This window comes from Eschscholzia californica, unplaced genomic scaffold (assembly GCF_041429995.1).
Source record: "Eschscholzia californica isolate CP2 unplaced genomic scaffold, dmEscCali1.0.p SCAF_6, whole genome shotgun sequence".
Classification (NCBI taxonomy): Eukaryota; Viridiplantae; Streptophyta; class Magnoliopsida; order Ranunculales; family Papaveraceae; genus Eschscholzia; species Eschscholzia californica.
The window spans coordinates 3,395,913-3,418,496 of NW_028238483.1; the positions used below are offsets into that span (position 1 = coordinate 3,395,913).

Sequence of the window (22,584 nt, forward strand, 5' to 3'; positions counted from 1 at the left end):
TAAAGCATAAAATAGAGTATTTGAAGCATAAACAAAACAAACTAAAATAAATCTTAAACCCTAAACTCCAAAGTATCATTTATCAAGCTCCGATAGTATCCAATTTTTTCGCTCATCCAGATTCATCATGGAAAACATCATTTTCTGCTCCGGAGATTTTAGAAGTTTTGCTCCTTCCATTTTCATTGTATAGTCCAAATCAGGAATCTCACAAAGTTCTTTACACCAATCGTTTGGACTCTTTGTAGTCTGAACAAGTTCTTCAAGACTCAGAGCCATTCTTTCACTAACTTCTTCATAGTGTGTCCTTGCTCGTTTTCGTTGGACAGGTAATTTGGTCCTACTTGGTTGGTTTGATCTATAAGTATTATCCTTAACGTTTGGAGGCGCATAACGTTGGTTACAATTAATACTGTTAGGAAAAGGGTCTAAGTCGACATCGAAGTTGTCGACATCAATTCCTTGTAACCCCTTGACTGATGCTTCACAAACATTATCTCCAACAGCTAAAGACCCTCCAAATATTGTGCACCAATCCTCGTATTCTGGATATCTGTCACTCCGGTAATCCTTAGCATTAAAGTGTTTCTGCAATAAACTACTTGGATCAAATATTTTACTAAGAATTTTATTACAGTTACTTAAATAAAATTTTATGTTTAATTACCTTAAAATATTCTTCCCAAACTTCTTGTGGAGCGGTGAGCTTACAGGTGGTTGTATCCCAACCAAATCCAGAGCATGAAGCCATTAACTCTTTAATTTGTTTATACTTACCTCTCCACTTCTTAATTTTACTACTTACATGTTCTGATGTTTTATTACCGTTACACTTTTGATTTAGAGCTGGAATAATTACTTGGTCATAGTACGTCTTTGAAAGTGCACCATCTTTTCCGTATTTACCGTTATTCATGGCTTCAACAATAAGTTGAAGTAACACTTCATTTTCAGTTGGAGTCCATTTCATATACTTTTTTGTTGTCTGTGAACTCATCTAACAAAAATAAATAATAATTTAAATTAAATTATCTTACTCAACGAAATACTAGATAATACTACAATTCAAATAATGATTTACATATTTTTTTTTTTAACTTATTTTTTCAACCAAATCTCAGGATGATCTATACTTGAAGTTTCCATGATTAAATTGCATTGAGAATTTCTAAATCTTACTTTTTTTCTTGGGTTCTGATTTATTTAACTATACTGGTCTAGTAGTTTTGTTTTGGCACAAAAACCTAGCCTAATAGTTTTTTTTGTTGAAGAAGCCTAATAGTTACCAACCTGATCAGTTGAATCTGTTTAACAAAAAAAAAAATTTAATTGACTAAGTATGCATGAAGAAAGTACATGCAGTGAAGAGACTTACTACATTAAAGATAACCATCATAATTTTCTAACCCTACAAGCCTAATAACATTAAATTAATGTACTGGTAGTTGTTTTTCTAACCCTACAACCATAGTCTTATAAAAAAAATCCATAAAACCATAGTTAGAAGCTGATGACATCATTAGGTACATGGTTCATCTTTGCTCAACAGTATCCTTATGATGTTACTAGTCAAATCAATTCCCTGTAAACCCTATAACCCTAATCATTCGTCTTTGCCTATAAACCCTAATCATTCTTCTTTGCTTTGCTTTGATAGGTACATAATAACATTGAATATTGCTCTGTTTTTAAATCAACGTACAAGTAGTTAAGGTTGCTCAATAGTAAAAGTTTCTAGCAATAAATTCTTACCTTGAGATTAGCAAGGAGAGAGACGAGAAGGAAAAAGTGGTGGAGATACAACCGTAGGAGAAGAAAAAGTAGGGTTTCACATGGTCTATTCGTTATTTATATAAACTAGGGTATATCCCGTGCCCTAGGGCACGAACACTTGTATCAATCAAATGTTACGAAGCTTATTGTTATATTTTATTGAGAGAGAGATTTTATTAGTTATTTTTTTTGTTTCTTATCTCTTAAATTAGTTATTATTTTACTTTCTTTTTGTAACCTTTGAAATTTATTTTGTTTCTTTTTTTCTTAAATTAGAATTTTTATTTCTAAGAAAGGAAAGATTATTGTTTTTTAAATAGGTAACTTTATTTCTACGAAGGACTATATTTTAAATTTTGAGAAGGGCTTCTAGACAATATCCTTTATTAAAAAATGTTTGTCCCAGTCATCGTTTTCCCTTCTGTTTTATATAATAGATTATTAGAAAGAAGTTTTTTATTTTTGTCTATTTTAACCCAATATTTTCATGTACACCCAAGTAGAAAGAATTTCAAAGATCCACCTAAACTGGTGAAACTTTGGATTTGACAAAATTACTATAAATTTGTCTCCAAAAGTGCTTGGGTCGGATCTTTTGCTAAAAGTTCTTAATTTTTTTAAAAAAATGAATAACGCGGAATTTTAAAGTTCTTAAAAAAAAGTCCAAACCAATAACACTAAACTTCGAAGTTCCCAAAATAAGGTCTGAACCAATAACGCTAAACTTCAAAGTTCTTAAAAAAAAGACTTGAACCAATAACATCGATCTCCAAAGATCTTAAAAAAAGGTCTAAATCAATAACACCAAACTTTAAAGATCTTAAGATCTCACGAAAGCTCCGAACGAATGACTCTCACTAAAAGAATTCCAAACATTGAGGTTCCAACTCAATTTCCTATAAAATTAATTGACAATCCCGACGATAATTAACAAATGATGATAAAAACATGTAAAAAACAAGATAACGATAAAATTGAGTGAAAACTCTCATTAGTTTGTTTAATAATATGATTATTTAATAATACAATTATTTAATAATAACAACTAAGTTATACTAAAAAAATAACAATTACAAACACATGTAAGTTTTTGTAGTAATAAAATGCAGATATTACAAATAATTACATGTCGTTTGGCAACAAAAAACTTAAATAACTTTTTCACTTGTTGAAGTAAAAAAATTGGTGCAACAAAAAAAAAAGAAGTTAGTTTATTATTACTTCTCTAGTTTTCTTTTCTTATTGTCGCACCTCCCCACCCCCACCGCCACCGCACCTCCACCTCCACCACCAACGTACCTCTACCACCACCAATATCCCACCGCCACATTACCGCACCTCTGCCACTGCCACCGCACCTCCATCACCAATCAATTTTGACCTCAGAATTTGGTAGGTTAAAACTACCTTTTAGAGTTGAAAATATGAGCCATCGATTATTGGCGATCATTGATGTTTTTGAAATACTCGTGATTATTAAATAGTAGATGTTGCCATGTGAAAGGCAAACAATTCTTTTGCAAATGATTTCTTTCACACACATTATCCTAAACCCATTTCACAATTATTAAAATTACATAATATTGTGTTAATTTCTTTTTCCCTATTTGTAAAAGATGTTACTATACAAAATCATGTTTTACTCGATAAATAATTAACTAAAACATGTCTTAAATTACTAAACAACACTTATAAAAAATAGGAAAAAGTACAAACGGGACATAAGAAAACAAATTCTCTTTCCCCAATATATATAATAGATACAAAATTTTTCATATCTCTTTCTTGGAGAGAAGAAGAACTTTATTTATTGTGAAAAAATTTCTCCTATTATTTTATTAAAAAAATATATTTTATTTACTGTTAAATGAACAATTATTTTGTAATATCATAGAGATAAGCATTACTTAAATGTTTGACCAAAAGAAGATGTTGCCGAGTAAATAACTTTTGATTAATTATTCAGGTTTGTTTAGTAATATTTGTCTTCTTAGTTCAACAAAAAAAAAAGAGTTAATTCCTATATGGCCCCCTACTTTGTGACCAGCTTCCTTTATGACCCCCCTTTCTTTTCGTAAATTCAAATATGACCCCCTATTTTCAAGTAAATGTCCTTACTACCCTTCTTAATTTTAAATTTAAAACATTTAAAAAACATTATTTCCACCTCACCCCTCTCTCTCTCTCTCCAATTCACCACTCTCTCTTTCCAACTCACCTCTCTCTCTTCCAACTCACCTTTCTCTCTCTCTCCAACTCACCTTCATCTTCTCCGATTAAGGTCGCCGACCAGAAAATTTTCCGGCGGGCAACCTCCAAAAAAAAAAAAAAAAAAAAGGTCTGCCGTGACCAGATCTGGTCTGTTCACAGCTCCGGCGAAGGGAAACCCCCTTCGCCGGAGTTTTTAGAGAGAGAGAGAGATGAGAGGAAATTTTTTTTTTTTTTTTAAGGTCGTCGCCCGGAAAATTTTCCGACCGGCGACCTTAATCGGAGAAGATGAAGGTGAGTTGGAGAGAGATAGGTGAGTTGGAAGAGAGAGAGGTGAGTTGGAAAGAGAGAGAGGTGAATTGGAGAGAGAAAGGGGTGAGTTGTAGAGAGAGATGAGGTGGAGAGAGAGAGAGAGAGAGGGGTGAGGTGGAAATAATGTTTTTTAAATGTTTTAAATTTAAAATTAAGAAGGGTAGTAATGACATTTACTTGAAAATAGGGGGTCATATTTGAATTTACGAAAAAAATGGGGTCATAAAGGAAGCTGGTCACAGTAGGGGGCCATATAGGAATTTCAAAAAAAAACTATTACCTCTCTCTCTCAAATGACCCATTCTCTGTCTACCTCCGATTCTCTTCCAGCCTGTTCTTTCTCTCGTTTTCTCTTTCTTTAGGATTTCAACTCTTAAATAGTTAGGTCTTGTTCGAATCACTAGAACCTAATAACGAATTTGAATCAAACGCATCCTTCCCATTATCTCCACCTCTCCCTCTCTCTCTCTCTCTCTCTTCTGATTCTCTAGCCAAAGTTTGAGCAGGTAAATGAATGAATACCCATTGTTAATCATGCACTTTCTTGTAATGGGTTTCTTGTATTTCAACGATTAGATGTTCTATCTCTAATGGGTTTTATCTGTATTTTCTTATATGAATTGCAAATTGTAGATATGTAATTTTCTTTGTTGTTTCTTGGATTTTGAGTTTTGATTTCTATAAGGGCTTGTTTTTTTTTTGTGAATTCAGAGAGGTGGGGTTTTGTCTGTTCAAGAAAGGGATTTGAAGGAGGAGGTTCTAACAAGAATCTGATTCTGATTATCAACTCTGGCCGATCCTTTAGCCATACCTTCTCACACCTGGAGGAGGGTGTGGGTGCAAAGAGGAATAGATTCTCTTTTTTGTTCAATATTTTTTCCATTCATTTCAAGCTCATCTAGATCTCTTCCTATCGATTATGGCTAATATTTCCATTCATTAACCTTCAATGTGATCTCTCTCTCTCTCTCTAGAAATCATAGTCTATATCTTAATATATGTTTGTAGAAGTTTAAGAAGAAAAGAAAGTTAGGTGTTTTTTGTTGAGGAATATAAGCAAGCGAACACATTAACTAAAGGAATGGCTATTATTGGGTGCTTCTCTATACTGGGTGGGAAGAAGAAGAAATCGAAGGTGATAATTTCATTTCTTAATATTTCTCTTTGAATTATATGTTTGATATGCTGTTTTAAATGAAGAAATTAGAACGCTTATACTATAAAAACTTGATAAAGAATTCTAACTTCCGAGTTTGTAGCCCTTCTCTTTGAGTTATGTATTTGTTATTGGTACTTTGTGCATTGTGTAGTTTATTGTAATTTGTGTTGTCTTTTTAGGGAGAGAAAGATTCTACATACAACAAGGACACCCTTTTATTAAAATTGAAGTTAGTAAAAAGTCCCGATCGAAAGATATTGAATTCGTCTGCGTTCACTACATCGGAATCTTTCGGGAATGAAGAGAAGTCGGAGGTGATGAGCTACGGTAATATTGTCGCAGCAGAAACTGCAGAGGTGGCTTATGAAGGAAGTGATGAGGGTTGTGAGAATTTATCGGTAAATAGGGGTGTTTCTGACTTTAGTTTCCGATCCGAACTGGTCAATAGAGAAGAAAATGAAGAACTTTTAATGAGCAAAAGTTTGGGTTCCTATAAAACAACCGATGAAATGGATGATCAATTGGGGAATGAATCAGAGAATGGGACTAAAGTTGGAGACCCATTGATCCAAAGTGGATATGTTAGTGATCCAGGGATCAGTCAGACCAAGATTTGGGATGCACCTATTCTGAAACGTTCATGTTCGAATCTTGAAAAGAGTGATGTACTAAAGAAGATAGCAAATCAGTTGCATTCTTCAAAATCTCGTTCTTCCGAGGATTTACAAAATTTGGCGGAAGCTGTAACTGGATTTCCAGGTAGTCCTGTGTCGGTAATGACCAATTACAGTGCAGATAAAATTATATTGAAGAAGCATTCATCGAGTCAAGTTCTTCCTTCTAGGAGTAGAAAACTCTGGTGGAAGCTTTTTCTATGGAGTCATCGGAACCTACACCAACCATTGGCTCTAACCACACAGCAACCCGTCATTGAATCAAACCAGAGAGGAGGGTATTGTTCAGATACTCTGGAACCAAGTCGACTTTCAGAGTCGAGCAAGCTCCAATCACCAGTATCGATCACAGAGGAATCGAGAAACGATAACAAATTTGAAAAATGGGGCAACTTCTCTGGTTTCTGGCCTCAGAATCAATGGGTTGCTTTTCCTGCAGAATCATCTTCCTCATTAACAAGAGTGGGTGAGTGGGTGAACAATCTCGAGATCGAATCACCCCTTTTGCCAAGTGATGCTGAAGAGAATGACGATGAGAATATAGTCTTCCCACCTTCGCCTGATAATGGTGAAACACCGGCAGGACAGATAACTCCCATGAACTATAAACTTAGTAATGTTAATATTTCCGAGGAGGTTTTACATGCCAATAGTGTTATTCAAAGTCTGAATTCTTCATCAACTATAGCTCACATCTTTGACATGAGTTTGAAAGTTATCCCATCTATGTCACATTTCGCTAGCCTTCGAGCGCTCAATTTATCTGGCAACTTCATAGGTATGAAACATCTTGGTAGATTTGACTTTATAGTAATTTTTGCCTTTTGTATGTGCTAAAAATGACGACCTTTTCCTTCCCTTATGCTTGCAGTTCGCATTATTCCTGGATCACTACCAAAGGGACTTCACACCCTCAACTTGTCAAGAAACAAAATTGTCACCCTAGAGGGCCTCAGAGAGCTAATTCGGTTGCGTGTTCTTGATCTAAGTTACAATAGAATCTCCCGACTCGGACATGGTAAATTGTTAAATTTGTAGTCATCCAACTCGAAAACCAATTGACAATCATCTGAGAGGACTTAAACATTATTTTCTTAGTTAGTAGACCACCCTTCTCCTATGTGAGACTCTTCTCACACGCCCCCTCATGTGTGGCATTTTTTTAGCCTAACACTTGGTCTTTTTATTTGTTTCTTTTTTGCTTTACCCCTTCAATACTAATTGATAATTGAGTTTACCCCCTCATTAATTAGTAATTGAGCTTACCCCCTTAGAGTTAATATTTTTGATATAAACACAAAGGCGGTGTTTGAAAGAGAAATGTGATTACCAAGAACAATAATCCTTCAATACAATTCCTAGTTGGTGTTATTCCCTACTTTACTAATTAGTGTGACCAGGAAATTGATTAATAAAGATCGATTGTCCATATATAATTTAATCTATGATTTTATTATCCACATGCCAAACATGTCCCTAATAGCTTTAACAAAAATAGTAAATTCAAGGAGGTAAACTCAACTACCAATTAAGGGGGTGAACTCAATTACCAGTTTATATTAAGGTCAAAAAACTTTTTTTCTTTCCGGGTGATGTGGAGCACGTGTGGCTTTTAAACCTATTACCGTGGGCTAGCTCTGATTCTTTGTTAAGTTTGAGTCATCCAACTCATTAGAACCAATTGGCAATGAGCGGAGAGGACTTAGACATTATATTCATGGTTACTAGATCACCCTTCTCCCATGTGGGACTATTCTCACATATAGACTATTCTCACATAAAGGTATATCTTTTCTATTCAAATTCTAGGGGTGTCAATGTTTATATGTTTCATTTCTACAAGGTGTAAGGGCCAACTTTTGATCAAATGGGGTTCCCTTGTTAAGAAGAACCCCTAATTGAAACTATGCATCTTCACCTCAAATAGTTGCAGAGATCATATGGCTCCGCTTGTTATAGTGTAAACTCTTTGCCATATCCATGTCTGTTTTTAAGCTCTAGATGGGTTTTTTAAAATGGTGTCATATTAACAGATTCGCAGTTAGTCCACATAAATTCACATCAGTTTTTATGAAACTCATTTGAACTAACTATAAATTGGTTTATATAGTGTCACTTAAAACTATAGCACCAAAACATAAGTGGCATCATGAATTTTCGTCAAAATTCACAGATTGCCAAGGAGATGCCTATGTTACATAAATCTGCTTGAACTGGTCGTAGCTTAGTTTGGACTATGACAGTGCTTAGTATCAAACGAAATTGGAATGTTCTTTTTCTAAAAAGAGGGTGTGATAACTTCACGCTGCTACACATGCCATCTCCACTAGGTTAGGACTTAGGACCACTTGAACCCTCAGCAAATTTCCTGGCAAGCTATGAGAATTGAGAGCTACTAAAGTTGCAATGTTACTTAAAGAATCTCTTGATTGAATCCTTGCAGGTCTGTCAAACTGTACACTCATAAAAGAACTCTATCTTGCCGGAAACAAGATCAGTGATGTAGAAGGATTACACAGACTCTTGAAGTTGACAGTACTTGATCTGAGCTTCAATAAAGTTTCAACGGCCAAAGCTCTGGCCCAGCTTGTAGCAAACTACAACTCCCTTAAAGCTCTAAATATTCTAGGGAACCCAATTCAAAGAAACATCGGCGATGATCAGCTAAGGAAAGTGATCTCAGGAATACTTCCAGAGTTGTCTTACTTGAACAAACAATCAATCAAATCACAGAGAACACGAGAAGCAACCACGGACAGTTTAGCCAAAGCTGCACGTGGAAACAACGAAAGGACTTCAAGGAGGAAACACTCGCAGAGGGTTATCCGAGGCAGTTCGGCTTCGATTGTCAGACAGATGAGCAAAGTAAGTACTGGACATAAAAGCAAGAACCAGTTAAAAGGTAGTAAAGATCGTCTCTCTTCCTTCTTGACTCTGAAATCAACTGCAGTTGCTTCATCTTCCAATTGAAACTTCTCCCCTTATATATATATAGAATGAGAAAGAAGAGAGAGAGAGAGAGAGTTTGGGTAGGAAAACTATTGAAATGGGTGGGAGAGCTATTGGAATGGGTATTCTGAGGTGGTGTTGCTGAAAGTAGAACGAAGTATGTTGAGTCGGACTGAAAACACAGGCACAACCATCTTCTCTCCGAAGGGAAATGAACATCATCTTCTCAATGTTATTATCTCTCCTCTCCTTAGTTAGGAACCGTTAAAGTGAATTGCGAGTCGGCCAGGTTGAAGATTGATTGTTTCTGCTTGACTTTTTTTTTTTCAGAATTGTCTATGTTATGCTTTGTGTGTTTTTGTTGATTTGAATTGTTGGACGAGTTTTATTGAAGTTTGAATGAATGGAAAGTTGATGTTTTTAGAACTCTTTTCTTGGATGTTTACAATTAACTCATTAAGATTCTTCCTTGATTGTGATTTTGGAGTCTTCAAAATATAAACATTGGGCAACCATAAGCTTGCTTTTGAGTTAGGTGAGTTAGGCATGTAGGCTTGTGCATTCCTAATCCTAATTTGATCTAGTAAATTACTCATTTGGGGAAAATAAAGTGAGGTTGACCTGTATACAATAATGTAAAATGTAACATAGCTTTGACCCTACATAATGTATTAAACCAAAAATCCAAAATAATTTAAATTAAATTGGATGAGAAAGTTATCTGAAGTAAGGACTAAGAAAATGTAACTTTTTTTAGTCAAAACTCTGGAAGCCAAAGGTATACTATTGAAAGTGTCTTGATTATGGGTCGATATCTAATCCGAACGAAATTTTTAAACCTGTTTAGATAGAAGCAGGGCTGATCTTCAGGGCTACCAAAGCACGGCTTATCTCCATTGCCTGAAAAGCATGGGTTCTTGTTTGTAAGGGGCGCCCATATATATTTTAGAATAAAGAGAGGCGGTGATGCGGTAGGATTAGGTTTTCAGAAAGCTATATATACTGAAACATTAGTGATATCTTCATAACCTTTTGTAAGTTGTTCTTCATTCGTGGGAGAAATCATCGCACCATTATTCTCCTTGGAGTGGGTCTAATAAACCAAAGCGAGTAAATATCTTGTGTTCGGTGTGATTGATTGTTTTCTTTACCATTTTCCTTGATTGCTTGTTCTCCGTCACAACATATACCACTCACAACCGTTCGAATATACCTTTTCTGTTGAGCAAAAAATTGTGAGGTCGAACCGCTGCAGAAAACGGTGAGGTAGAACCTCTTCGGAGACTTAACCATGTCCAAAAATTGTTTTCGAAGTGACCCTAGATGTTTCTCTATCTTTTGAAACTTCCTTTATCCATGGGGGTTGGCAACAAAAAAAAGACATCTCTTGTAATTGGAATAAAAAATGATAACAAAGCGGAGAAAGTGCATGTTTCGGTATGATGCTTGGGATGATCGGTGAGGATGATCAGAGGTGGGAGGTGCTTGGGATCTGATTTCTCTTGATTCTAAAGTTTTTGGTTTTGGTGAGGGAGAAAGAAAGATAATGTGGAGGAATAACACGTGTAAATCAGGGGTGTGATAAAGGGGTGCATTCGGTCCGGTGGCATAGGGCCCCATTTTATCCAGACCCTAATTATTATCTGTTAGTTAATTGTTATAACTAAAAAAATTTACTGACTAACAGGAAGGGAGTATATATATAGTACCTTTGTAATATTGCTTTATCTCTCTCTAACTTTTGTTCTCTCCGTAACTTCTGTTCGCTCTCACTATTGTTCTCTCTCTTTTTAATGCAACATGTACTTTTATAGGAGATCATGTGCTTATGAGAAATAAAGAAAGGAGAGAAGAAAAGAAGAATAGGAATTGTTCTTTTATGTACTTTTATAAGAGATTATGTGCCTATGAGATTATTGTTCTCTCTCCTTCTTTATTTCTCATAGGCACATAATCTCTTATAACTTTTGTTATCTCCCTAACTTCTGTTCCCCTGGCAGATAAACTATTGCTTAGATGGAAGAGGAATTCGGGACCGTCAAGTCTTTCATGTTCAAGGAAATGTTATCAGGCTTTCGCTTAGAGTATGAAGGGCCACTAGCATGTATTGGTGGTGTTCGTTTTTCATTTGTCAATGAACCAGTGTAAGATACAAGGTCACTTTCTCTTTCGAAGGACATTGAGTAAGGTGACATAGCTAGTGATGCACTTCGGGTCCGGGCCATGCACTGTGGTGGTTCAATCTTCCTACGTTTGTCATGTTGAGGAACCTGATCATCCAACAACATGGGTGTGTCATCGTTCTTCAACTATTCATTTTGTGCATACCAAAATGCTGCAAGTAAAGAAAAAAACATGATTCAGGCCTAAGATGTTTATAAGAAATGAAGATTGTTATAATGAGGGATCATATTGCCCAATATGTGGATTTGAACAAGAAGGCATTGATACTAAAAAGAATTAAGAATTCAATCCTCTGCCACAGGGCAAAGCCATCATATTCTCTTTTTAATGCAAGAGGTACTGTTGTACTTCTTCTCTCTTATTCTCTCGAAGACTCTTACACTCCAACATTCTTTAACTTGGGTCAATCTTAAAAATATTTTTAATATTTGACATTTATTGGCCTAATTGTAATGTGTCATGTGTTAATGTATTATGTGCCATGTATGTAGTTTGTTTATCTCATCTAATTCACCTATATAATTCTACCAACAAATACCTATAATATTATGTATATATTTGTTATATTGTGTTATTCGATAGTTAAAATTACATTTTTCGTATGGTAATTTTGTGTTAAAATCGTTATTTTATATGATTTTTAATCTCATTAGATGTAATATCTCTTGTTGTTTTGTTGAGATTTTTTCATTTCTCAATTATAGTATCGAGGGCTCACGATTAAAATTTCGCACTAGACTCTCAAATTTTCGGCCACACTTCTGGTGTAAATATACTTATATATGATCGTTAACCAAAAGGTGGTCGTACCACATTTACCGAAAGATTTTATCAAATTATCTACGACGATATATGCTCATAGCTGTCATGAAACTTCCCTAAAGACCCACTCACAACTATAAATGGCATTCAACACTTAAAAGACAATTGCAGACTAATCTTGTTCATATCAATCGTGTGATTTTTAGATTTTGGATGCACTAAAGCAAAATCCATGTGTAGAGTTCGAATAAATTGAAAATTCAAGTGCTATGTTCACAAAAAAATTTTGATTTAATTTATGATATGCCGACTCACTTTCACCAAAAGACAAAATAATACAAGTAACTCTGCATCATGCAAAAAACTCGCATTTCCCTTACAAATCTGAACATGGTACAACTCAGGAGAACCGGAACGGTAAAAACCTTTAAATTCGAATAGTACTGAACCGGAACATCCCTAATTTTAACCCAAGTTTTCTGGAGAGAGAGAGAGAGAGAGAGAGAGAGAAGCAAGCCAGTCTAATTCGCGCCTCATCTTCCTCCTCCTCCAATAGTGTCTCTTCTGCAGCGAAAATTTCAACGGCAGTAAACCTAATCGAGTCTTGACTTCCACAAAAGAAAAAGCACCACTAGAAGAAGAAGAACTAAAAGGTTTGGATTTAGTCTGAAATTATTGATTGAATTTGAGCAGATACTCTTTTAGAGGTTTATCTGTAAACCCTATATCCATTTTCATTATTGATTAAGCATAATATTGTTATTTGTTCCAAGTGTTTTGGCTGTTAAGTTTGTATCTTCAGTTCTTCCATACATCGATTATATGCATAAGTTAATTGTTCATATTAGTCGATGTAAATTTGCAAAATTCCAACTCTCAGTAGGAAGTCGCAAAATTCCAACTTTAGGTGAAGTTTCAATATTCCAACTTTCAGTGAAGTTTCAAAATTCGAACTTTCAGTGAAGTTTCAAAATTTGGGGTTTCATTTCAATTGCTATAAGGCTAAGCTAGAAGCCTAGAAGGTGAGGTTTGAAATTTTGAATCTTTTACTTGATGAGTTGTAGAGAAAGTTCAGCAGTTCAGATTTGAGCTGGGTACTGGTGAACATCTGATTTACCATCTTATTTCGTGTGTAGTTGTGTGTCCTTATTGTTTTGGTACATTTTGTTTTCCGGGTTCGAAGATAGAAACTGAATCCCCAAAAACCTTAAACGCTAAGATAGTAACATGTATTTAGTTTTATATGCTTAGTAACAAAAGTTCTGATTTAGTTAACATTTTAATGACACCCAAGTCCCGAAGTATGAATACATAGTAGTGAGATTCTTACAACTGCAATGCTTTTACTTGATGCAACTTGGGTAGGTTGTTTGGAATCGGCTGATCCTAACTTCAAACAACTCAACTAATGGTACAATTCGTACACGGACCAATACCCTAAGCCAAGTTATTGGTCTAAGCTGAGATTGACACATAGGTAAGGGTTGAGTTGATCAGAATAATTAGGTTTTGAACGTGATAGTAATCCATTCATGAAAGTAGAATCTGCAATTATATGCACTTACTCGGGCTGCAATGGGAATTAAGCTCATGTCACGTGATTTTGGAGACTTCCACTTGTGCCAATAAATAATGGGAACAGATTAACCAAACATGATATGTCATCCAACTGAGCTTGTCGGGATCATCTAATCTGAACCCAGTCAACTTGCATCTGTACTCTAATTTGCTACATGTGTGCATTATCTTATAATTTGGCCGTATTCAGTTTTTTCTTAGTCGTTACTTCATGTGATCTTTAATGAGTATCTAATTTTGGTGGATAATCTCTAGCTCAGAAGTAGACGAGAACTTGAGATGATGCAAATGATGTCTTTATTCAAAAAATATTTATTTTATCTGAAAGCCGAAAATGAATTTTTTGTACCTTGATGTGCATGTATTATACTCATTCTTTAGGACAGTTTTAATGAATTATGTGCAACTGAATGCCAATGCGTACGTATCATTTTGCATTACAGAAGCCTTTATAGATGGCAATTATACCTTGTGGAAGTACATCAATAGCACAATGGGGAGTTCGACCTCATTTTTTGACGAAGTCCTATGTTTCAAACAAGTTCCTGACATCTCAATATCGGTGAGCTATTTGCATATAATTTAATTTTATGGTATTAGATTCTAGTATCCTAAGTTTGACGTTAGTTTGCTTGTCTCTGTCGCAGAAGTTCAGTGGTTATTTGAGTTTCTTTTTCATGTAATTCTTTGTCACTTTATATAGAGTTTATGGAGGATAAGTTAAACAAGTTGAATGTTATTATGTTACTCAACTGTTCAACAAGCTTGTGGACGGCCCATATTTAGCTCTCGTTCAACCAAATGTTGGATCTCTTTGGAAAGAGTTGTAGTATTATATAAGTTACGTTGTAAACATATTATTATCTAAGTAGTAAGTAGTAGTGCCGTTATTTGGTTTTTAATGAGCAAGCAAGATGGGAGAAAATTGTTAGGCTCTCAGTATTCGATCGTAATACTAAAGGCTCATAATAATGAAGACCACAATGTAAGGTCCATGAACATAAAGCCATCTGATTAATACATATTCTTCAAAAAGAATTAAAAGATGTACATATGTTACTTGATTTACGCCTTTATTCTTAACAAATCGGCCCAATGCGTATAACTTTCTTGTAAAAGAAAAAGAAACAAAAATTGATCTTACTACATTGTGGACACAGCACATTAAACTTTATCACACTTGTATGTTCTAGTTGACAAATGGAACGGCTTTTGCTCATTGATAACAATCTGGAGGCCCGGAATATGATTTATCAATTGTCTAAATACTTGTTACATGAGGTTGAAATGTTATTTTTCTAGTCAGGGTGGACATGACGAAACACATATCACAGGAAGACAACTAGTTACACACACACTGCGATGGTATCAGCACTTGTTTCGTAGGCAGTAACTTGTTTGTTAATAATCTTCTACTATGCAGAGTCAGCAATGTAAAATATGTCACATCAGCTTCAAGCATATGGTCCAAAGACTCCTTGTTTACAATTTTTAATCCGGGAACATCTCAAAATGTACAGCGCCGCAGAGGAGCACGGCTTATTGTTAAAGCTGATAGTAGTGTAAGCAACTAATCTTCAGTTTTATTTTTTGCTAAAAGAGTTGTGGTTATGTCTAGTCTCTCTCTCTCTCTCTATATATATATATATATATTTAATACAGTTGATCTATCTATGTTTCACTATACTCACTTTTAATGTTGATGTACCTTCTTATTCTACAGGACTACTACTCTGTCCTTGGTGTGTCAAAAAGTGCCACTAAATCAGATATAAAGAGTGGTTTGTAACTTTATATACTTCTCTTGCTCCTTGCCTGAATGTTACTGTTGTGTGATTTTTTTCATGTAATCTCCTCTGTTGCCTATAAAAAAAATATTCTATTTATATTGTTATCCCTTTTCTGATAATCAAGCTACTACATAACAAGATTTTACTAGCGTTCGCTGTCTTCTCTACCCTACCTTCACTTACTCGTGTAATGCCCCCTGCATCATTTACCTGGGTCTCTCTAAGTTCTAACTAGTAAGTGATCCTTCATTTACTTGGGCTTTCTTTTTTCGTTTCTCAGTGTCAGTATTTGAGCAATAACAAGATACAGCTTTTTTTTCCTATGGTTTAGACTAGTATGACTAGGTACACGTTATTTCTTTAAGTTAAAATTTAGAAGGTTTGTTCTTGTCGACCTCTGTTGGTGTTGAGTGCTCTTCGGAGTTGAGCAGTTAAATAATATTCATTTGCTCGTTTGTGAGCACGATGCTTCTGTTATACATCATCATTATACTGTTACTGTCCAGTGCTTCACGTCCTGCCATGGTGGATATGGTTTGCTCTGAAACATCCACAAGCCTACTGCGTTCCTCTTATATCGATATTTCAAGAGATAAATTCCACAATATTATTTACTTAAGCTCCCAAGCCAGTTGATAAAAGGAGCCCTAGAGCAATGTACATACATGAAAAGGCAAAAGGAGGAAAGGAAACTTGGGATACAATCTCTGTGGCCATCGCATGGTGTATATGGAAGGAAAGAAACAGCAGGATTTCAAGGGAAATGAACAGTCTTTGTATGAGACCATACTCCATAGACCATAACAAAGGAACACTACTTCACTGGAGTAGGAATATCCCTTGGGCTAAATTAAAGTCCTTCACAGACTCTCTCTGTAACTGGAGGCTCTATTTTGTAATTACGACTTGCACAATTGTGAGGAACAAATAGTTCCTTTTAGACATTAATACATTCATTCTCAGTTTGAAAAAGAAAATGAAACAATGCTTCTCAAAGTTGCTTATTTTCTTTGATTTTCCAGAAATTGAAGATTCTTTAGTTCCTAACTTGAAAACATCCCCTCAGCCATGACATTTTTCCCATTTGTCAAAAACATTGGATTGGATACTAGATTTTCACTATATTTGTACCTTAAAGGATTTTTTTTTTTTTTAAATTGAAATATCTTATCTTCACTTGCCGTGCTATTCTTGACTTCTTGATCTACCCTGTGAGGCTGTGAAAGACTTATCTGATAATTTAAGCTGTTTAAAGACCTAATAAGGCATTGTGTATATTCTCCCTCTACGTAGGTTGTCATTTATGTTTTCGGAGATTATTTTTACTTACCCTGTGAGGCTGTGAAAGACATATCTGATAATTTGAGCTGTTTAAAGACCTAATAAGGCATTGTGTATATTCTCCCTCTACGTAGTTTGTCATTTATGTTTTCGTAGATTATTTTTACTTACCTTAGAGAAGATGAAGACCATTGCTTATCAACTTTCTCCAACCCTTGTCAGCACAGATTGTTATAGGCATTGTAAAGTTATTTGAAATTTATGTTTTCCCATAGCTGGTTAAATTTCCTACCCTTCTTTATTTTTGAATGAAAAAATTTAGTAATGCTTTACTTTTGTGATGTTACAGCTTATAGGAAGCTTGCTAGGAGTTATCATCCTGATGTGAACAAGTGAGTCAAATTCCAAGTTCCTGTCTTGATACTAAGCTTCCTTATTGTGTCTGAGTGTTCACTGTTCAGGTTCTATTATTAAGTATTAGCAACATTTCAGAAGTTTCAAATTCAATTTTGATACTTAAACACATTTATATTCTTCTTCTTGATAAAGACAGATTTATTTATATTTCTAATACCAACAGACTAAAGCATTGTTCTTTTCGTTAAGAGACTAAATGCTTGTTAGGTTCATCATTAGGGGCAAAAAAGCATCATTCTTTTTTCTATAAAAGCTGATATGCTCGCGCTTAACCAGATCTGGTATGCGGCTAAGTTTTTTTGTTCTTATTCTCTTTTTCCCCCTTCAATATCCCTGTCTTTTTTGCTTTTCTGTCTTATGTATATATAAAAAATGGAGAAGACAGTATTCGCCTTCGGCTACAGTGTGACAAGGCATTAGTTGCAATCTAGAATTTCTTGGTTCCTTCCTTTAATACCAGATGGGCCATACCTGGTGGTTTAGCTGAGCTTTAATCCAATAAAAAAATTTAAACCTTCCTAATTAGGGAAGGAAGATTTGGTGTATAATCCCTCATGCGATAGTCTAGGAAATATAGAAAGACAGAAACAGGATAATCTTTCGAGACAAGCATGACGAACCAAAGGACATTATACTTAACAGGCTACTCTATTCCACTGGAGTAGACAATGTATCTGCGCTAGGAATTTTTTTCTCGTACAGTTTACCTACAACTGGGAGGCCATGATTAGGTCTATGTAATTTTTGGGGTCCTTTACAGAGTGAGTCTGTCATTCAGTGCTTGCCTTTTCTAGGATACTGCATTTTGCAATCTTTTCCTCTGCTTCTTAATTCAATAAAATTATTCAAAAAAAAGTCACTCGGCTAACTCGGCTAACTCATGGTGGTTTGAGGCTTGGGCATGTCTAAGCCAGGCCTCAGCCCAACTACTTAGGTTAGAGGATAATTTGTCTTGGTGTAACTGTCTCCAGTCTTTAGAATTAATTTGGTCGGTACAATAGAAAAATGAAAGAGTCCGAAAATATAGATAGCGCAAATTCCAACTGGTTAGTTGGTAGGGGTGAAAATGGAACCAATGCATCTCTAGGAAATCCTTGACATGACATAGATTTTCATGAAGATAATGAGATCAGGTTCGGATGCTTCGCAATGAGATGTCCTTTATCGCTTATGTTGGAGATATGTTTTCGGATTATTATGTAGCTCATTTACACATACGCTTTATGCAAGCAACATTACTAGATACTCTATCCCCTCCGTGTACCACATATTGGACCCTCTCTACCGCTTTGGGTTCTTGGCGACCCAGTACTCTTAAATATGGTATGTCTGGATCATGATTTTAATTAATTCAATTTTATGTCTAACATACAGGATAAACTGGTTGAGAAGTTAACTTTAAGATTTGGTAGTTAACTAGTTAAAATTTGGGACTTGTGGAAGTCGAATACTTGGGAGTTGAGAGTACATGTATATATTCTAGATGCATCATTTGAAATGAATGTTATCTTGGACAGTTCAAAACGTACCGCAAGCCAACATACTTTACCACATACTTAACATGGTCGGTACCTCGTACTGGTACCCATACCACATAAAGGAGTGACCTGCACATGAGATGAAACTAAATGGTGAAGCAATTCAGAAAACTTACGTAGAATGATAAGTGAAGGAGATTAGAAAGGCAAATCCAGCTGTCACAAGATTTCACAGAATGTTTGATTAGCTTCTGTCGAAGATAAATGTAAAGGAAGCTGAAATTGTATGGGTTTGTCAATAAGTAGAAAAAGACAGTATCAGACTGAATGTAAATGAGGACGTTGCGCAAGTTGGGTGTTTGGGAGTTTGGAGGCGACATGAATCCCTGTGTAGAGTAATCATTGGATAGTATCACATGAACTGATTGTATTGAACTTGATGGAAGTAGAAGAGGAGTTGAATGACAACGTCTGATTTTATGGGCAGTCCGGATGATATGCTGTATGTCGGTTACATTAAAAAACTGATCAATTCGACTAGTTCTTCAACAAATAAAAATGAGATCTCATGTTCCCTTACATATAGCCTTCTCATGTCCCTGGCGTTTCTGGAATTTTAGCATTTCATATAGATAATAACAAATACAAATCCTTCAATCCGTCCGTCATCTGGTTGATCATAATAATCCTGATCTTCACATCTGAAGAATATTTATGTTCTGGGTCTTGATCATCTAATTGATCTTGATGTCTAACAACAGTACTCATTTAAATGTATATGTAGGTTGGTCAAGTGTATGTCATTGGAGTTTTGCTACAACTCAGTGATTTCCTTGAAGCCTTAAAGGAATCACTCATTACTCTTTGCGTTGTCTATACTCGTTTTGTTTGGATTGCAGTAAAAACGAACACTGTATTCTGTTGCAACTCGCCTCATGTATTGTTTTTTCTCCTTTTACCTATGTGAATTGGCAGCCCTTGATGCTGCATCTAGATAGAGAAGCTGGAAATCGTCTTAGCAGAACCTTAAATTAAACCACCAATTCTATGGATAAATTTAGGACTTTGAGCAGAGCCAAGTTATATTTGTGTTTGTTGTGCCGACATTAAAATTCTGTATATTCTCAAGTTCGTCTGGTACATGACCTCACTCTAGATGACATCGAACCTCGTTCTTAGCATAAGTGTTCAAAATATTTCCTCAGTGAGCAGTGACCTAGGTGATGGATTGCATGTTAGAGCAGATCTTGGTCGTCTCTGTATGCCTGTCTCTAGGATTCCTCTTTATTAAATTATATGGAGTGGTTGTTACTGATCTATCACTGTTTCTGGTTCTTCTTTTAATGATTTGGTCTCTACATGCTTACTTTTTGTTCATGATATTGTTTGTTGTAGAGAACCGGGAGCAGAAACAAAGTTTAAAGAGATTAGTAATGCTTATGAGGTAATTCGGTCCCGAGTTCTTCTAATCTGGAAGGGGCAAAGAGTGTGATTGTGGATTATAATATGTACTTGATTGAGATTAATATGTTCTCTTTCAGGTGTTATCAGATGATGAAAAAAGGTCGTTGTATGATAGATACGGAGAGGCTGGGGTTAAAGGTGCAGGTGCCGGCATGGGGGTAAGTCCCTTGAGACTGAGCGGAAAATAAGATTTATGTTTAGTTTAAATGTACTTTCTTACAGATATTTGCTTAACTTGGCAGGATTTCAGCAATCCATTTGATATTTTTGAGTCTTTATTTGAGGGTATGGGTGGAATGGGAACGGGTGGAGGAAGAGGTTCAAGAAACAGACCAACACAAGGCGAAGACGAGATTTACAGTCTCATTTTAAATTTCAAGGAAGCAGTTTTCGGGGTTGAAAAGGAGATTGAAATAACGCGGCTAGAGAGTTGTAACACCTGTAATGGGTCAGGTGCCAAACCTGGGACCCAGCCATCTAGGTGTAATCCATGTGGTGGCCAAGGGCAGGTCATCTCATCAGCACGGACTCCATTGGGTGTCTTCCAGCAAGTAACAACATGCTCATCTTGTGGCGGAACTGGCGAATTATCCACACCTTGCGAAACTTGTTCTGGAGATGGACGAGTGAGGAAAACAAAGCGGATCAGTCTAAAAGTTCCAGCAGGTGTGGACTCTGGTAGTCGATTAAGAGTTCGATCAGAAGGAAATGCCGGAAGAAAAGGTGGCCCACCCGGTGATCTTTTCGTAATAATCGATGTTCTTCAAGACCCAGTACTTAAACGTGACGATACCAACATTCTCTATACCTGCAAAATTTCATATTTTGATGCCATTTTAGGAACGACGGTAAACGTTCCAACAGTGGATGGTACGGTTGATTTGAAAATTCCAGCAGGTACCCAACCTGGAACAACTCTAGTAATGGCGAAAAAAGGTGTTCCCTTACTCAATAAAAACAACAGAAGAGGTGATCAGTTAGTGAGAGTTCAAGTTGAAATTCCGAAAAGATTAAGCAGTGAAGAGAAGAAGTTAATCGAAGAACTCGCCAATCTTAATAAGACCAAAACCGTGAGCAAAAGATAGTTTCGGAGTTTCAATTCTTCATCTCTTCTGCTTCCTGTCATCTTGCATATGCTGCAGATAACGTATTTGTTCTGCTCTCTCTTATGAATGCTAGTGACATCTGATGGTTGATAGTGCTGAAAAAGGAAACTCAAACTGATTTCGATCAGTTTCCAATGGTGGCGGCGTTTTTTATTTAGTAAGTTATTATTTTCCGACGAAAGATGTTTTATACAATTGATGTACAATCAAATGAACTAAAAAGAATGAAGATAAATTAGGGGAATAGTATGATTGTTTTAAAATTCTTAATCTTTTGAAGATTTATTCAGGATTTAAAGGTGTTGTGCCAACTTCATTTGTTAACTTTCCTCTCCTTGATCTGGTTAAACAAGTTCATCCATCCAAGTTTTGTATTGATAATTTTGATTCTTTATTGGTTCATAGATAGATAATTAGAGAACTAAATTGAGAATTTCTCAAGTTGTGAAGGAAAGTTATTTCTTGGGTACATGAATCTAAGTTTGCTTCCAACTTTCATCAAAGAAAAAAAGAAAAACTTTGAATGAAGGTTGTTTCCTATTTGATAGGAATTTGAAGATGGAGTTAGTTTTGATTGTACCATGTGTCCATTATGCCTAGCACCATAATAATCACAACATTTAATCGTGTCCTTTCAAAAAATTAAATAACTAATGTAAAAGAAAGAAACAAAATAAACTGCAAGAGTTAAAAAAAGGAAATTGAAATCTCTCTATCAATAAAGTAACTAATTTAAGAAAAAAATAAATAAATAGAATACCATTCGTGTTCTTTTTAAAAATAAAATAACGGATGTAAAAAAAAAAGAAACAAAAAAAGGAAATTGAAATATCTCTCTCAATAAAATAACTAATATAAGAAAAAAATAAAAATAAACAACAAGTAGAATACCAAAACGTTATAGTATCCAAAATATAGTGATAATTAATATGACAAATCGGGTGGCATGTTCGGGGGAGCGCCTATACCAATACCATTGGTGCCTATAAAATTATTGGGTTAAAATTTCATCAAATTTGATTGACACAGTTGTTTGTGCCTAGGGCACGAGGATATACCTAAGTAAAACATATATTTTCTCTTTCTTCCTCTCACCAACATTTGTTTTTTCCTCTCTCTTGTTCAGTCTCTTTTTTTTGCCTTTGGTTATTTTTCCATCTTCCTCTTTCTCGCTTTCTTTTTTGTCTTCCTCTACTTTCTTATTTCTAAAACCTCCATAGATTTGACTGTTGAGGGATGATTAATACGTAGAGCCCTCTTTCTTCATCTTCACAACAGAGAAGATACCTACTTTCATAGTGAAGTGATGAAGAAGCCGAGGGGTGTCTCCCTTTTAAGCACAATAATGTTTGTTTTTCATCACTTTCAAAGGGTATGATGTGTTTTTATATCACTATTAGAGCAACTCCAACCAGTGGGGGACTGAGGCCCTTACTTTGAATTAAGGGC

The 22,584-nt window shown here is 35.4% G+C and overlaps 3 protein-coding genes across 3 annotated transcripts; 2 read left to right on the forward strand and 1 right to left on the reverse strand.

Moving 5' to 3' along the window:
* Nucleotides 1–75: 75 nt before the first annotated feature.
* On the reverse strand, nt 76–970 carry LOC147530852 (uncharacterized protein At2g29880-like). The gene is made up of 2 exons (XM_086649678.1): nt 668–970; nt 76–588 (listed from the first exon to the last, which is right to left on the reverse strand). Exons 1-2 carry the CDS (start codon nt 968–970, stop codon nt 76–78), a joined length of 816 nt encoding a protein of 271 aa, XP_086505804.1.
* Nucleotides 971–4,696: 3,726 nt separating this feature from the next.
* LOC147530853 (uncharacterized) lies at nt 4,697–9,501 on the forward strand. The gene is made up of 5 exons (XM_086646870.1): nt 4,697–4,799; nt 5,005–5,428; nt 5,632–6,904; nt 6,998–7,144; nt 8,570–9,501. Exons 2-5 carry the CDS (start codon nt 5,375–5,377, stop codon nt 9,094–9,096), a joined length of 2,001 nt encoding a protein of 666 aa, XP_086502996.1. The 5' UTR covers nt 4,697–4,799; nt 5,005–5,374; the 3' UTR covers nt 9,097–9,501.
* A 2,902-nt stretch (nt 9,502–12,403) lies between these two features.
* On the forward strand, nt 12,404–21,446 carry LOC147530854 (chaperone protein dnaJ A7A, chloroplastic-like). Its single transcript, XM_086647018.1, has 8 exons — nt 12,404–12,674; nt 14,043–14,161; nt 15,023–15,161; nt 15,323–15,380; nt 17,020–17,062; nt 19,961–20,009; nt 20,107–20,187; nt 20,272–21,446. The coding sequence occupies exons 2-8, from the start codon at nt 14,055–14,057 to the stop codon at nt 21,112–21,114; spliced, it is 1,320 nt and encodes a 439-aa protein (XP_086503144.1). The 5' UTR covers nt 12,404–12,674; nt 14,043–14,054; the 3' UTR covers nt 21,115–21,446.
* Nucleotides 21,447–22,584: the final 1,138 nt, after the last annotated feature.

Coding starts and splice junctions, on each gene's coding strand:
- LOC147530852 (XM_086649678.1), bottom strand. CDS start 970: ATGAAATGGACTCCAACTGAAAATGAAGTGTTACTTCAACTTATTGTT. Junction 589..667: donor TTTGGGAAGAATATTTTAAG/GTAATTAAACAT, acceptor AGTTTATTGCAG/AAACACTTTAATGCTAAGGA.
- LOC147530853 (XM_086646870.1), top strand. CDS start 5,375: ATGGCTATTATTGGGTGCTTCTCTATACTGGGTGGGAAGAAGAAGAAA. Junction 5,429..5,631: donor GGAAGAAGAAGAAATCGAAG/GTGATAATTTCA, acceptor TTGTCTTTTTAG/GGAGAGAAAGATTCTACATA. Junction 7,145..8,569: donor AATCTCCCGACTCGGACATG/GTAAATTGTTAA, acceptor GAATCCTTGCAG/GTCTGTCAAACTGTACACTC.
- LOC147530854 (XM_086647018.1), top strand. CDS start 14,055: ATGGCAATTATACCTTGTGGAAGTACATCAATAGCACAATGGGGAGTT. Junction 15,162..15,322: donor TTGTTAAAGCTGATAGTAGT/GTAAGCAACTAA, acceptor CTTATTCTACAG/GACTACTACTCTGTCCTTGG. Junction 20,188..20,271: donor GTGCAGGTGCCGGCATGGGG/GTAAGTCCCTTG, acceptor TTAACTTGGCAG/GATTTCAGCAATCCATTTGA.